We start from the raw sequence: 17,068 nt of genomic DNA, 5'->3' as shown, positions 1-17,068 counted from the left end.
CAGAGTGCAGGGAGTTTGGGAGTCCGTGAATGCAACCGCAGGCATTCATGGATGCTGCTAAACCAAACAAGCTGAACCAGAGACGATTTTGGGAATTATAACTTCTGTTTGGATAACCTCACACGACTCCTAAGGTTTTTAGCTGTTCTCACGGAGACGCTGAAAAGAGTCAAAAGAAGAGCTCTACACCGACGCTGAAGCTATCGTCTGCAAGGTAAAAGTTCTATTTCGACCAAGCGTACCGTTGGCCCAAGCTGATTTCAATGGAGCGTGCTGTTCTGGTTAAAACAGACAAATTCCCTCACACATCTCTCTCAGATAAACTTCATCTTTCCATCTTTAACTCTCCTTTCTGCTAGAAAATTAATCCAGATGTTTTCATTAATGTCTGTGGTGTAACAACGGAAAACCATGGCCGTATGGTTTCCTGGTTGTAAAAGCTGATTAATGATGTTGTTGTTTTCATATTCTGCCAAATTAATGTAAATGTGTGATGTGTTAAACTTGATTCTGTTAATAAATGACCCACTCGCTTGGTGAGTCAAAGATAATTAACGTCTCACGTCCACATTTCTGTTGAATTCAACGCACGAACATCACACAGTCCAGAAAGATGAGTGAACCCGTTTAATGTATGAATATATCTCAGGATATGTCATACTACACAAGACTTAAAAACAGTGAGAGGGGGAGCCTGTCAGACATGCAGTGGTAACTCGTTACACAATTATACACTATGTAAGTATTATTTACTTATTTTTATATATGAATGCTTCTGTTCAGTGTCCTGAGACGACTTCTGTTGTGACTTGGCGCTATATAAATAAACTGAATTGAATTGAATTGAACACTTTTGGACCTGCAACAGAGAAAGTCCTGTCACCTCTGACCTTAAAACGAGTGCCTGGAACCAATAAAAGCATCTGATCTGCTGACCTCAGAGAGCGCTGTGGGACATATGGCTGCAACAGATCAGTGAGATAGGAGGGGCAGAACTATTCAGAAATTTAAAAACATGCAGAAGGATTTTAAAATGAATTCAAAATTGAACCAGAAGCCAGGGAAGGGAGGCCAGGACTTGAGTAATGTGCTCTCTTTTGCCTGTACCAGTAAAAATCAGGCTGCAGCATTTTGAACCAGTTGTAAACGTGTAACACAGCCTCTAAATAAAACAACACAACAAGGCAACAATCCAGACCAAGACAAACACACCTGAATGCATGAACTGCACAAGAAGTGCAAAAAGAACCAAATGAATCAAAGAAACGACAAAGCCAACCCAAGCGGCCCACGAGGGCCACCACACACCCAAGCCAACAAGAGGCAGGCAAAGCCCCAAACAAACAAGATCAGAGACACACAGTGAAGACACAAACACCCATGCTCTGATGAAAACCTGCACATGTATCAAACAGAGCCTCAAGAGCAAGAATTTACAGCATTTGTAATAAAATAATACCTTTGAAACCATCCCATTAAATCCAAGTAAGCACAAGAAGCAGCCACACATTGAAGACAAAGTTACAAAAGGAAATTGAGTATTATGTTATCAAACACAGCTTAATAACGGTCTGAACTGAGAAACCAAAATGCAGTACTTCTGGGCCAACCATTCTGATAAATTAATAACGTGTTTCATCGCAGCTGCAGTTAGAGGCTGTGTCATAGCTCAAGTGCATTTTGGCACAGTCGGACATCCATCAATGTATTGAGATATTAAAGTTGGGCCAAATCTGAATCAGGAAACTTGGCAGCGGATGACTAACAACATCCTTTATGACTCGTTGGAGTGGCATGCGGCAAAAATGGCTCAGTGTCTACACCCACTCCCTAACAGTAAAAGAAGAGTTTCTTCATTCTAAATTGTTGCCTGATGCTTGGATGATGATGTGGGAGTCTCCAGGGGCACCATACGTAGAACAGTCCCACGTTTTCCTTTTTTTCTTTTCATTCGGAACCCTTTCACATTCTGACTTCCCCCAAGAGAACACACCTCCTTGTCTTTTCTTAAGCGTGTGCATCTTAATTACCCAGTGTCAGTCAAAACATAATCTTTCTTGTCAACTCATAGTTTGAATGTTTTTTTTAACAACTGAATTAAAAGACAAATACTTCAGGCAGCCCTTAAAACACTTGCGGGAATTTAGTCATTTAGCCCAGTGTTGAAATCAAAACAAAAACTTAAATGTCCTGATGCATGCTCAATAACCCAGGTAGAAAAATCTAACAAGGTTAAGTCTGTTCAGTGGACCTGACTTAACCTTGTTAGAAAACCTTAAATGCTGATCATGCTGATTCAGTCAACATTTTGATGTATGATAGCAGAAATAAAATGCTTCAAGTTTCATTGAAAATGTATTTTTAAACTTACATCCATCCATTATCTTTACCCGTGACTTTACTTTAGTCTCTTTAGGGCGGCTGTTGCTTAGTGGTTAGAGCAGTCGTCCTCCAATGCTAAAGTTGGGGGTTCGAATCCAGTTCGGCAGTCACATGCCGAAGTATCCCTGGGCAAGACACTGAACCCCTCATTGCCTCTGATGTGTGTCCCATCGGTGTATGAATATGATAAAGCACTGATTAGTCTCTTTAGAAGGATTTGTTCAATTAGCTTTGTAGAGATCTAGTAGAGTGCTTTATGAATGATTAAATGAGGATACAGATTGTAGTGTAAAGCGCTTTGAATGTCTTGATAAGATAGAAAGGCCCTATATATGTTGCCCACTGTGCAAGAAGCGGAGAATACCCTGGACAGGTCCATCACCATCTCCAGTCTATCACAGTGACACATAGAGACAAACAACCATTCACTCTCTCACTCACACATAGGGACAATTTAGAGTTACCAGTCAGCCTAACATGTATGTTTTTGGAGGGAGGACACCAGAGTACTTGGTGAAAACCCACACATGCACGGAGAGAACATGCAAACTCCACACAGAAAGGCACCCCGGCTGGGAGTAGACCCAGCGACCTCCTTGCTGAGAGCCGGCAGCTCTACCAACTGCATCAGTGTTTTTATACCGAAATCCTAAATTAGATCATATATGAAAAATAATTATAGTTTTTACACGCAACAAGAAACATGCAAACTCCACCCAGAAAGGTCTCGGGCTGGGATTTGAACCGGCGTGTTTAAGATTGACTTGAGCTGAATCTTGTCTTGTTTATTTATTTTGTGAAGTGTTCTTAGATTACTTTGGAAGGAATAAATTTTTCAACCATCTGAGTGATGCAATCTGGCTCCACTGCCTCCTTATTATTCAGTCTTTTTATTTTAAACGGTTCCTGGACAACAACTGTCATCGCTGTTGAAGCAAAGATAAAAACAGGCCTCCAATCTGCAGATCCAGACATATGTATAGGTTTTTTTTTTTATTTGAGCTGTGTTCTGCCATAACTTTCTTGATTTATAGCAAGAGTAATGAGACATGTTATTTTAAATGGTATTTCTTACATTTTGTTCATGTGGTTATTCATAGTTGTTTTTTTGGGGTTTTTTTTTTGACTTTGTGAAATTTGGACTCAGGAGAGAGGCTGATGATGAGTATTTCTGAGAAAAATAAATAAATTCTTAAGTTTTTTTCTTGTTTCAACCATTTATTTAGTCATGTATTTATTTAGTCATTTCGGTACTCTATTTGTTTTCTGTCTAAAGCAGGTCTCTCTTGAAAATGAGTCCTTGTGACTCAGTGAGACTAACCTGTTAGAAAAAGGTAAATAAAACATAAAATTAGTAAGCCATTCATAGGTAACATGGGCTGATATGGTCCCTGAATTACGTCATATTTTAATGTATACATTTAACAAATCTATGATTACAGCATGATGCAGTTTTCATACGCCCATCTGAAAGTACACGTGTTACGGTATAGTCTCCATACATTCTTAAACTTTCTCATGCCGTGCCCATAACTTCGGATTCACTCAAGATAATTTAATACACGTATGCATCGTCACTAGACGGAGTGTCTTGTACACTTTATCACCCCAGTTCAAAGGTCAAGATCACAAATCAAGGTAAAAAGTTATACAAAATCTTTGCTTGTCTGGGCCATTTCTGTATAATAGTTTGTCGATGGGCATATAATGTGCCGTATGCGGTCATCTTGTTTCTCTTGCAGCTTCCACGTCAACACAGCAACTAACTCTGGAAACATTACCCTGACTTCCATCTGTACAGCCTTTGAGTCAGAAAGTCAAACTTAAAAAAACAAAACAAACATTAGTACCAAATTACTCCCCCCACCCCCACCCACACAAAAATGTACATAAAATTTTTTTTTTATGGCACAGACATGGACTCTAAAACCTATATTCTGTTTGTATGAACAAAGAAAATCCCAATCAGATTAATAAAACTTTTAAGATCAACCCTGAAACCTTTAGAAAATTTGGACTCCTAGCCCGAGGGCTTTTCTGGGTGGAGTTTGCATGTTCTCTCCGTGCATGTGTGGGTTTTCTCCAGATACTCCGGTTTCCTCCCACAGACCAAAAACATGCATGATAGGCTGATTATTGACTCTAAATTGTCCCTAGCTGTGAGTAAGAGAGTGAATGGTTGTTTGTCTCATTTGTCTCTGTGTCCATGTGATGGACTGGAGACCTGTTCAGGGTGTGCCTGCCTCTCGCACAGTGATAGCTGGACATGGGCACCAGTGACCCCCACAACCCGAAAAGGAAGAAGCGGGTAAAGATAATGGATGGATGGATGGAATGGGGTGTGACAGATAAACATAATAACTTTCTCAACTGCAGGCACTGATCAGAATAGTATTTTCACTTTTCTCTTTTTGTTCCTTTTTTTGTTTTTGTATCAGAAATTATCGATGACCTTGCGCATCTCGTTGACAAGACGGATGGTCGGATTCGGAACGAAACACGAAGGGTGAAGCTGGTGGAGACCAAGTCAGCCTCTTGTGGTGAGCTTTTCTTGTTTTACTTCAAGCAGCATGGGGCATGTTCACATTGTAACAAAGACTTTGGGATTCAATGTCCAGATTTAAAACTCTGGCAGTCCTTTTATCACAGCAATTGTAAATGGTAATGTATTGTACTTATATAGCACCTTTCTATCTTATCAAGATGACTCAAAGCTCTTTACACTGCAATATGTGCCCTCATTTACCCATTTATACAGCACTCTACTAGATCTTTACAAAGAATAATCAGTGCTTTAGATCACATTCATACATTGATGGGACACACATCAGAGGCAATAAGCGGTTCAGTGTCTTGACCAGGGACACTTCAGCATGTGTCTGCTAGTGGAATCGAACCCCCAACTCTTTCATTGGTGGACGACTGCTCTAAATACTCATCCACAGCCGCCCCAGTTGTCTCCTATTTGTAGAACTCAGCTGTACTTAGTGCTCACTAGAATGTTTTTCAGCTTTTTTTTAGCATCCTATGATGCTTTCCTGCACCCTAACAAAACGGTGAAATACCTGGGACAACTCCCTTAAACCGCATCGGGATCCATCTATGTGCCACGATAACAAGAGTATCACATCTGGACTGGGTCATTCACCAGTGTGAAGGGGTCTGAGCTTTAGTTATTACTCCATAGCAATTTATTTGAAAAGCAGCAGCACTTCAGAGCCACATCAGTGCTTTTATAATGGAAGCTGGTGAATTACGGTAGCTGAGTGGCAACTCCATCAGTGTTTATAGTGGTGTATTTGAGATTTGGCTCTAACTACATCTATCAAATCTGATTTCTCAATCCACCATTGCACATTTTCCCTTGTTGCCAGTGAGTAGTAAAGTTGAATCAGTCCCATCTTGTAAAGATTGTGTAAAAAATATTACAGACTTGGACCAAAAGGACTTTCGAGAGAGAGAGAGAGTTAGTATGCTGACAGATGCAAACTTTAACCGTGAATGCTCCACCAATCATTTAGAAACCAAAGCTTTGTCAACCAAGCAGAACCTGAGCTGGGTGAGGATTGCTGTTGACTTGCCCCTATCTTTAGAAAGAATGGTGCTTAATGAAGTTGAAAACTGTGGTATACTCTCTCCAGGTTGGGGTGGAGTCTTAGCCTCAGGTGGAAGAGTTTAAGTATCTGGGCATCTTGTTCACGAGTGATGGTTGGATGGAGCCAGGAGATGGATCAGTGGATTGGGGCCTCGTCCTCAGTGATGAGGGTGTTGCTTCGGTCAGTCCTGGTGAAGAAGGAGTTGAGTAAAAAAGGCAAAGCTCTCAATTTTTTGGTCTGTCTATGTTTCAACATCACTTACAATTATGAAGTTTGGATCATGACTGAAAAAACAATATTTCACAGTTTCCTTCGTAGGGGGGGCAGGCTCATCCTTAAAGATTTAAAGATAGGGTGAGGAGCTCTGTGAACTCGGAGTAGAGCTGCTGCTCATCATTGAAAGGATTCAGTTAAACGGTTCAGGCATCGGATTAGGAAGTTCCTGGACACCTTCCAATGGAGGTTTTCTGGGCAGAGGCTCAGGGGAAGACCCAGAACTCCATGGAGGGATTGTGCATCTTCTGTGGCCTGGGAATGCTCCGGGTCCCTCTGGAGGAGCTGGAAAGTGTCGCTGTGGAGACAGATGTCTGGGTTTCTCTCCTAGACCTGTTGCCTCTGTGACCCGACTACAGATAAGTGGCTAAAGATGGATATGAAGATGGAGAAATAAGAAAAGCATGTTGCTGATGAAGATTGGCCTATTTATACAGAATACTTTTTCACTGAACAGTGGGTTAACTCTGTTACTCCTGGAAACATGTTGTAAGCTGTAAAAGGACCTTTGGGGGAATATTCAAACTTATTTAGGAGTTGAAAACTAGCTCAAGCCATCAACTCTTTTTTGTTAACTTCAAATTGAACAAAGCTGTGAAGTTTCCTAAAAGCTTTGGAAAAGTATTATCCTTCTTTGCCATCACCACAAACTTGCTTCGGTTTGCTTGACATTAATTTTGTCATTTACACAAAGTCTTTGCACCTTACTTTTTTTATATTGACGTAATGCTTTACAAAAACAAAATGCTGGCCTGAAAAATGTCTTAGGTAGCTACCAAGTTACTGAATGCTCGTTTGGCCCTGTGAAATGCCAGTCTCTGTTGCCTGGGAAAGGCAACACTGTTGGACGTCAGCTAAGAGTCAGTCAAAGACAAAACCAGAGGACATTAAAGGAAGGTCAGGCTCAGAAATGCCTCATTCTGTTGCTTGTGTCCCTATGGTGCCGGAGCACGAGTTTGTTTGATGATCCCAGAGCTCGTATTGTGTTACAATCGAGACTTTTGTTGTCCTTTTGTTTAAAGGTTTCTTTTTACTATCCTTCTCTTTCTGTCTCTTTGTTTGTTTAAGGTTAAACAATTTATATGGCCCTTGTGTCTTTTAAACTGAACAAGTGTATGTTAGTATTTTGGCGTTGTATACATTTATAAGTGCAAAATTTGCTGTGTTTACAAAGTATGTCCTTTTGCATGGCTGGATGTCTCTGAGGCTGAAATCATCCTAAGAAATGGAAAATTCCCCATTGATCTTCTTCACTCTCACATCTGTGCTCTTTTTCCTCTTTCTTTCAGCTCTGTGATCCTCCTGTTCACCACCTCAGTTGTTTGACACTTGTCTTCGTGTCCAGCAGAGAAAGAACTGAAAATACTACATGCCACAAATTGTTTGGAGGGCTTTTCCTTCTGCCATGGCAGTGTGTTTATAATTCCTCTGCTTTAGGGCTTTATTTATTTTTAAGTGCTGCTCATCCACTGCTGGTGTTTGGTGTTAAGTCTCAGCCGTGTCCTTGTAAATGATGGAGTCCTCTGGCTTTGACAGTGGAGAACATACCAAGCATTACTGCTAGGAGCTGCTGCGTTGTAGTGGACATGCCAGACTTGTGCTAAAAGCTGAAAGTTATTCCAGAAATTCAGTTCAAAAAGTTTTTCACCGTAGGCTCAGTATTATTCATCAGACCCTTATGCTGGGTGTAGTACGTTTTTTATTTTATTTTGTAGACACAATGCTAAAGAAGTGTAATTTAATAGTGTGTCATCTCACCACAAGGTCAAGACTTGGCATGACAGTAGTTTTATAAAACAACCATTTGGTTCTTGTGCAAAAGATTGTAGATCTTGAAGTGAAATAATTTTCTTTTATTTATTGCTACATTATCCATCCATCCGTCCGTCCGTCTGTCCATCATCTTTACCTGCTTCTTCCTTTTTGGATCACGGGGGTCACTGGTGCCCATATCCATCTATCACTGTGTGAGAGGTGAGGGACACTTTGGACAGGTCTCCAGTCCATCACAGGGACACAAATAAGTAAATAAATAAGATAGAAAGGCGCTATATAAGTACAGTCCATTTACATAGAGACAAACAAGACAAACAACCATTCACTCTCTCACTCAAGTAGGTATCTCTGCAGACAAATACGGAAGGTGTATCTGGAGGGCCACGTCTGATTGGATAAAAAAAAAAAAAATTAAACAGGCGTTATTGGCAGATTGTGTTAACCACAGACATATGTCTTTGGTGTTAACCAGTTCGACATTAACGGCGTCTCCATAACTTCTCTTTCCGCCTCTCTTAACACAGAACTTCTGGTTACATTTCAAAATAAGAGCAACATAAATGGGTAGTGGAGAGGGCTAAATGTTTGTGTTTTAATACCTAGCCATTACATTAAAAAACAAAATCCATTTTGGTTGTTGAAAAATGTGAAAATAATTATAATCAATTCATAAAGAAAGAAAAATAAAGTAACCAAAATATTAATGATACTTAAACTGGCCTTGTTTCAAAGGATGTTTCCTTTAACTTCACATTTTCTTGTTCAACCTTTTAAAACAGTCACTGTAGATGAGTGATTGTCAGTTTCTGTAAGATTTCTGCAACTGGAGCAGGCATTTCTGTTTACTGGTTAACTTCTTCAGCTGTCTCACATTTTAAGGATCAACCCTACTCCATGTTTCAGCTCCTTTCATAGATCAGATCGCATAGAAGAACACTTCTAAAGAGCACATTTTGTTTTTAGCTTTTGTTTTGGGTCATTATTTCATCACAGGACTCAAGTTCTTTAATTGAGTCCAGACCTTTTGACAAATGGGAGCAGGTTTTGCTTCAGATGCTTCATATTTCATTGTACCCAGACCACACTCAAACCAACCTGTGTCAGATGCAGCCAACAACCCAAGGACTAAAGATAATCTTCTTGTGTTTGACAGCAGATATAATGCTGTTTCTTAGAAACCTTCCGTTTTAAAAAAGAGCAGACGTAACTTACCTAAAGAGCCAGCAAATACAGTAGCCATCTAGTGTTGGCCCCCCACAAACGCCTATTCTCCAGAAATGCCCACCTTTGATCTGCAGAGAACCCCTTCTCTCTCTCACACCTAGGGACAGTTTAGAGTTGCCAATCAGTCTAACATGCATGTTTTTGGTCTGTGAGAGGAAGCTGGAGTATCCAGAGAAAACCCACCAAACACGGAGAGAACATGCAAACTCCACCCAGAAAGGTCCTGGGCCGGGATTTGGACCGGGGCGACCAGCTCGCTGAGAGGCAGCAGCTCTACAAACTGCGCCACCATGCTGCCTTGCTACATTACATTTAGACAATATTGTTTAAGCCATAATCGAAGTCAAAGCTGTTTTAAATGCCACTTTTTCAAAAAGCCTTTTTTTCCTACATACTACTGCATGGTTTGCAAAAAATGAGTGAAAACAGGATAATTATGTTTTGTTGCCAACACTTGTGAGCAGTTTGTTCACTTTGGGTCAATAATGAGGACACTTTGACAGCCTCTGGGCTTGATGAATATTGAGTAGGTGATGTGGCGTGACCTCAGGGTCCTCCCCCAAACCTCTCCTCTTCTCTCTGATGGTCCTTCAGGGATGTCAGAGCTTGAACTTTCCACGTTGTCTTAACTAAAACAGAGCAAAAACTGAGTAATTACAAACTAATGCCGAGATGTGCCAAATTGTTCAAAGCCTTTAACAGGAGAATTCTGTGACTGATCACTAAAATTACTTTTGAACAAAGGCAAGGAATAGTTTCTGTAGTCTAATGCAGTATTTTGTAAAATCCCAGATGTTTAAGTTACATTAACCCCTAAACAATAATTTAATTATGTGAAAATTGTCGCGGTTACAAGGTGTTTCCTAGCATTCAGAGTTAGACGGGATCTGTTCTGAAAAAGAAACCCAGTTTAACTTTCACGTTCCTTACTAGGTTTTCCACCTTTAAAGAGAGATGTGAATTGGCCAAGATACCCATTTATAGGAATCAACAAACTCAATAGGGATCAAATCAGAGGAAGAACAGCTGGAACTGACTTCTATCAAAACAATCTATCCTGATGCTGATATCATCCAAGATGGCGCCGGTGTGTAGGGCTGCCCGTCTCTCGCTCTCTGCTTGTATTTTATTTTTGTTATTTTTACAATGGTTTGTGCAGTGTGCCGAGTCATATTTTCAGTATGATCGTCGGGCACTTTTGGAGCTCCGTACTTTTGCTGAAATTCCTGCGGAGTTTTTGAACAGCGGCCAGCACTCTCCCCCACCGGTCCTATCTGAGATTCCTGCGTTCCTTCTGCGTGACCCTGGCCTTTCTCCATGGAGGAAACGTCGCAGACGTCGTGGGAAGCGTGCAGGGATTTTGGTGAAACTGAGGCAAAGAGTGGATTATTCTTTCAGGACTCGCTCTGGATCTGATCATCTCCTCTCTGACCCGTGGTGCTCCCGGGGCCCGGCTGCTGGCCAGCTGCCCGTGCGCTCAGTCCATGGACACACCTGGAGTTGTTTACCTGTGCGCCGCACCAGTATACCAGGAGGAGCTGTTCTTCATAACCTGCGCCCGCTGGCGCGCGCGTCTCCCTCCACGGCTGTGCCTGTGTCGGGCAATAGCAGGATGTGTTTAATCAACGCAAGGTCTGTTTCCAACAAGACGTTTATCCTCAATGACTTTTTTAAAGATGAGGAGTTGGATTTTCTGTTCGTCACGGAATCTTGGATTTCTGATGGTGAGTCCAGCGCCTTGGTGGAATTACTACCACTGGACTGTCTGTGTTTCATTGCCCCGCGGCCATCAGGTCGGCGTGGGGGGGGATTATTAACAGTTTTTAAAGCAAACTTTGCCTGTAAACAGTTGTCCATCCCGGTGTCCCGCGCCAGCTTCGAGCTGAGCGCCTTTGAACTTGGACACTCTCCTCCGGTCCTGTGTGCGCTCATCTACCGCCCACCTCGTTCTAAGGACTTCATAAATGAATTCTCTGACTTTTTGGCTGATATCACACAGAGATACACTCACTTTTTGTTTATTGGTGACTTTAATTTGCATGTGTGTTGTCAGGAGAAGCCCTTAGTGAAGGACTTTCTAGATTTATTGGACTCTTTTGGCTTAGCTCAGCAGGTGAGCGGCCCCACTCAAGAACATGGTCACACGCTGGACCTCGTTTTAACACGCGATGTCTCTGTCTCTAATTTGAAAATCTGTGACAATGTTTTTTCAGATCACATGCCTGTATTGTTTGACTTCACCCCCCCCTTGTCCTACTGCTGAGACGCGCGTTCCTGCACGTACGCGTTCCATTAACCATTTCACAGCTGCTCGTTTTAATGAAGGTTTTAATTCTGAGAGGATCGAACAGTTCCCTGTGTCTCTTACCACTGAGGAGCTAACCTCTCAGTTCAACTCTGCCTGTTTAAATGTTCTGGACCGTGTTGCTCCCCTTAAGACCAGAAAAACGAAACTTAAATCAGAGCCTTGGCTGAATGACGTCACACGAGCCGTTAGGCGGCAGTGTCGCAGAGCTGAACGAAAGTGGAGGAAGGACAGGCTCCAGGTGTCTTTTCAAATGTTAAGGGAGAGTTGGCGTCACTATCAGAAAACCGTTAAAGCTGCCAATTGTAAATTCTTCTCTGATTTAATTGTCTCCAACTCCCACAACCCCCGAGTTCTCTTCTCCACCCTGAACTCAGTTCTACACCTCAGTGAGCCTTCACCTCTGGAAGCCTCAACTGAGCTGTGTGAAAACTTCCATTTCTTTTTAGAAAAAGTGGCAAACACCCGGGCACTCATTTCTCCGCCAGCTCATGATCTGTCCATCCCATCTCAGTGTGTGGCTGTGTTTGACCACTTTGAGCCCATCTCTCTGTCTTCTCTGGAGCAGGTAATGTGCAGTATGAAGCCATCTGGTTCCCCCTTTGATGTGGTCCCCCCTCGACTACTAAAGGAAGTTTTTCCTACGCTGGGTCCTTTTATTCTCGCTATTCTGAATAGCAGTTTATCCTCAGGTGTGGTGCCAAAGACTTTTAAACATGCTGCTGTCCAGCCCCTCCTGAAAAAACCTAACCTTGACCCCTCAGTCATGTCCAACTTCCGGCCTGTCTCCAGACTCCCATTCACCTCTAAACTACTGGAAAAAATTGTGGAGTCTCAGTTGAAACAGTTTTTGGGGGATCACACTATCCCAGAGTTATTCCAATCTGGCTTCAAATCTCGCCATAGCACTGAAACTGCTCTACTGAAGGTTTTTTAACGACATTTTCATTTCCACAGACGCAGGTGATTCTGTGCTGTTGGTCCTATTGGACCTTACATCTGCTTTTGACACCATCGACCACAATATCCTCATTTCTAGACTGGAGCAGTGGGTGGGCATCACAGGGTCAGCCCTTAAATGGTTTGGGTCCTACCTATCTGACAGAACCTTCTGTGTCAATATCAAAGATTCTAGTTCGGCATCGACAGCGCTCCAGTGGGGGGTACCGCAGGGGTCCATCCTCGGTCCCCTTCTCTTTTCTTTATACCTGCTGCCACTAGGTGCTATCTTCCGCAAACACGACATACCCTTTCATTTCTACGCCGATGATTGCCAAATTTACTTCCCCCTGAGGCACAGAGGCACACGCTCTATTCAGCCTCTTCTTGACTGCTTGGCTGACATCCGGGACTGGATGGCTTTAAACTTCTTAAGCTTCAATGAGAAGAAGTCTGAAGTCATGCTGTTCCATCCCAGTGGCTCACTCATGAACCATGACATTGACCTTTTCTCTCTAGCCCCGCTAGAGAAACAAAAGGTCACTAATCTGGGGGTGATAATGGACCCGTCCTTAAAACTCAACAGTCACGTAAACATGATGGTAAAATCCAGTTTTTTTCAGCTGAGACGGCTGTCTAAGCTGAAGCCTATACTCTCCAAAAAGAACCTTGAGACAGTGATCCACGCCTTCATAACATCTAGGCTTGATTACTGCAATTCACTTCTGTTTGGAATCAATCAGTCCTCCATTGCTCGTCTACAACTGGTCCAAAATGCTGCAGCCCGATTTTTAACTGGTACAGGCTATAGAGAGCACATCACGCCTGTTTTGGCCTCCCTGCACTGGCTACCCATTCACCTTCGGATCCATTTCAAAATTCTCATGTATGTTTTTAAATCACTGAACAGTTCCACCCCATCCTATCTCACTGATCTTCTGCAGCCATATGTCCCACCGCGCTCTCTGAGGTCAGCAGACCAGATGCTTCTCTCAGTCCCAGAAACCCGTCGTAAGCTCAGGGGTGACAGGGCTTTCTCTGTTGCAGGTCCACGACTGTGGAATGAGTTGCCACTGTGTCCGGCAGACTCCCACACTCTCAGTCTTTAAGTCTCGCTTGAAGACCCACTTCTATTCGCTTGCCTTTAACACGGTGTGATTTGTTTTAGCCCGGTCTGTTCTCTACTCTGTTGGCCATTTTAGTTAGCTTCTGCTGCTATTTGTATCTGTATTTCTATTTTATGTTTTCCTGTCTGCTGTGCATGTTTGTGTTCTTTTGTACAGCACTTTGGTTGGCCTTGTTGCTGTTTTAAGTGCTATATAAATAAATTGGTATGGTATGGTATGATGCATGCTCAATAATCAAAACAATCCCAGCCAAAAATTAATACAAATCGTAATAAAAACTAATCTGTATTGTGACTCTGCTTGTCAAAACAATTTCAAGATGAAGCAAATTTATTTCATTTCTTTATTCATTTTTTGGAACATTGTTGTTGGTTGATTTTTACAAGTTGTTGTACTTTTGGCTTATTTTGTTTGGCTTTTCATAACCAGTTACTGAATGGGGATGTTGCCCACATGGTTTAATAAAGCATGAGATCCATTGTAAGGTTTACACATTAGCAGTTAGCTTAGCAAAATCCACAAAGTTAGGCATAAAGTAGGGACGCCGTTGTGAGACAATATAATTGGTTTAAATATTTTACATATGCTCTACTACAAAAAACAAAACGGTGCCATTTAGTTGTATTTTTGCAAAAGCTCATTTATTTAAACCTTTTTTTTTAAAACAAAATTCTTAAAAAAGCTCAAAGCTTCTGTCTTCAATGGCGTTGTTGTGAGGAAAATCGTCGTGTTAATCTTAACATCAAATTTCTCGTCTTCCTACAGAGGTCATCCTCATCTTTTGTGGTCCAAAAGATCTTTGAACTTTGAAGGGGCACGACAGCGGAGCAGTGAAGGAGGTTCAAGGGTAGTCTCCGTCTGGTCATGGTTCTCACCAATTATCATTTCTTCTCTTATTTGTCTTACTGATGGGTCTGAAAATTGCTAAGATGAGATGAGCCCGGTCTTTCCAAAACTCTTGGGTGGTCAGTCTGTCAGCAGACACCAATCACCTCCCTCAGCATGGATGTCACAGCAGAACTCTAATCTCACTGGGAAGCAAGCGGCCAAATTATCATTAGCCTCTGGATGTCATCTGAGGGTAAGGAGTAGCTTGTTTAGGCAGATTGTGAGGGTCCCAGGACAAAAAGAGGAGGGTCAGTGTGGGTGTCATCTGTGGCTCTGTGACTGACCATTGTGTGCAGAAGAAGAGAATGGAGCCTCGCTTCACGGTAATGTATGCTTGTGTTACAAACGCTGTTGTTGCTTTGGTGTATCAGAGGGAGTTTCTGTCAGACGTTGGATCAGGATCAATGAAATTCTTCAGTCTGAATCCAATAAGGACTGGATTCTGCTTACATATCATTTACACCCAAACAAAGATAATTGCTGCACATTTTGATGTGTATTTGCTTTATGCTGGAGGCATTTAAAGAGTCATCACAAGTGTCTGAGTGTGCATTTCTGCTTTAACATTTACATTACACTCACATGTGTAAGTCGTTAAGGGGAGAGGTGCTGTCTGGTCTGATGATAACGCTTAACATCTATATCCTGTGGGAACCAACGCACGAACATCTTTCTCTCAAAGAAAATCCAACTGGACTGTCTTTATGTCAACAACTGCTTGTAGAGAAATTGGAAAAACACCATAAATGCTTTTGATTTCTGTGAAAGCTAAGAAGAACGGAGCAGCACTCTACATCTGGTCCCTGTAGCCGAGCTTGGTGTCGTTTTCTTAGCAGCTGTTTATTTGTCGTGGTTTAAATCGTGCTTTGACTCGTCACCTGTGGGAAAGACGTCCAATTAGACCACAGAGGAGAAAGCGTAGGGAAAAAGCTAAAGAATGACAGAAATGTAAATCCAAAGCGAAAACACCAAGTGAAATACCAGCTGTGTGTTCACGCTATCGCTTTAATCAGCAATGACAGGTGTTCAACCAGTTGTAGTCGCAGCTGTTTGATATTTGTGTTGCTGCTGTTGAAGTTGACATTGCATTTCCACATCTGTGTACTGTATGTTGTCACATGTATGCGTGTTGGGTTTGGGTTGTACATATACAAACAGAAAAGTTACACAAACTGTCAACCACAAAAGATTCTCAGTATTTGTGTTGATGATGCGCTAACTGTGAATAACAGTCATCTACAGTGTGATGCAAACTGTGGTAACTGAACAGAACTTTTGGCTGGCTGCGTGATATTACTCAACATTTATAAAACTAGGATTCTAAAACTTTGCAAATAAATTAGATTTAACTGACGTTTTATGGCTTATTGATAACAGGCTTTTTTTTCTTATGTAAAAATTTAACATTTGAAAATTACTGAGATGTATCAAAAAAGCACCATGTCTGTGTTAGTGTAAAGAAAGCCATACTATCCCTGTTTTTTACTATTTCTACACCCCAACCACAACTCTGCCCCCAGTTCAGACAATATTTGACAGAATATCACTTAAAAAACTTAAATGTAAAGATATGAGTGGCTCAATTCCCATTTAACTGTTAACACAGCTTCCTTATCTAGTTTTGTAGAAAAGATAATCCAAACGTTAGTTTAGGTTTCTTGTTTGACTATAAAGAAAAATGAACTCTACCTGTTGTTGAGTGTAGGGCTTTTTTTTCCCAGGGTGGTGGCTGTAATAAAAGCTGTAATATTTTCTGGTCCTGAGGGTGAAGTGCTTTGATGAAGTGCGAGTGAGGCTTTGCACATTTTTCTCTGCTGCCATAATATCAGTAAAAAAAACAATGATTCTCCTCTCGAGCCGAATCAGAAACATGTGCCACTCACAAAGAGAAGACTGTGGCGCTGAAGCTTTTGTGACCATTGAAAGTACAAGTATGTACTGGTAGATGAAGAATCATCAATAGATGACTGCAGATATCCTGCAGAGGCTTCCTGGACTCTCATTAAATCAGTCTTTAACAATAGTACCGCGTATGGCACATTATATGACAACCAACAAATTAATATACATACAGCAATATGCAGCCTTGGCCTGGACAAACAAAGACCTTGTATAACCTTTGATCTTGATTTGTGACCTTAGAGCTGGGGTGATGAAAAGATACGCAGCACTCCGTCTAGTGATGATGCATATGTTTATCAAGTTTCATTAAATTATCTTGAGTGGATCAGAAGTTTTCTGTAGGTCCACCACCTGCAGGAGGGGCCATATGAGTTGGGTGCATGATGCCATGAGGAGTGGCTGAAGGTGGGGACCTTGGCACTTTGAGCCTGGTTTACCAAAGCTGGCTTTTGGAACATGGAATGTGACCTCTCTGGCTGGGAAGGAGCTTGAGTTTGTGTGTGAGGTTGAGAGGTACCGACTAGATATAGTTGGACTCACCTCGATGTACAGCTTGGGCTCTGAAACCAATCTCCTTGAGAGACTGGACCTTATTCCACTCTGGAGTTGCCTATGGTGAGAAGTGCCGAGCTGGTGTGGGTATACACTTAGCGCCC

The 17,068-nt window shown here is 41.9% G+C and overlaps 1 protein-coding gene across 1 annotated transcript in view; it reads left to right on the top strand.

The window, feature by feature from the left end:
• The window catches only part of stx8 (syntaxin 8), a 162,369-nt gene that overhangs the window by 143,799 nt on the left and 1,502 nt on the right, over positions 1–17,068 (top strand). The window contains exon 7 of the mRNA XM_037689970.1: positions 4,821–4,922. Coding sequence (XP_037545898.1) covers positions 4,821–4,922 — 102 coding nt within the window. The remainder of the gene's footprint in view (positions 1–4,820; positions 4,923–17,068) is intronic.

This window comes from Nematolebias whitei, chromosome 16, assembly GCF_014905685.2.
Source record: "Nematolebias whitei isolate Nwh7 chromosome 16, NemWhi1, whole genome shotgun sequence".
Classification (NCBI taxonomy): Eukaryota; Metazoa; Chordata; class Actinopteri; order Cyprinodontiformes; family Rivulidae; genus Nematolebias; species Nematolebias whitei.
The sequence above is the reverse complement of the archived record's forward strand: the minus strand, read 5'-3'. Positions and strand labels throughout refer to the sequence as shown.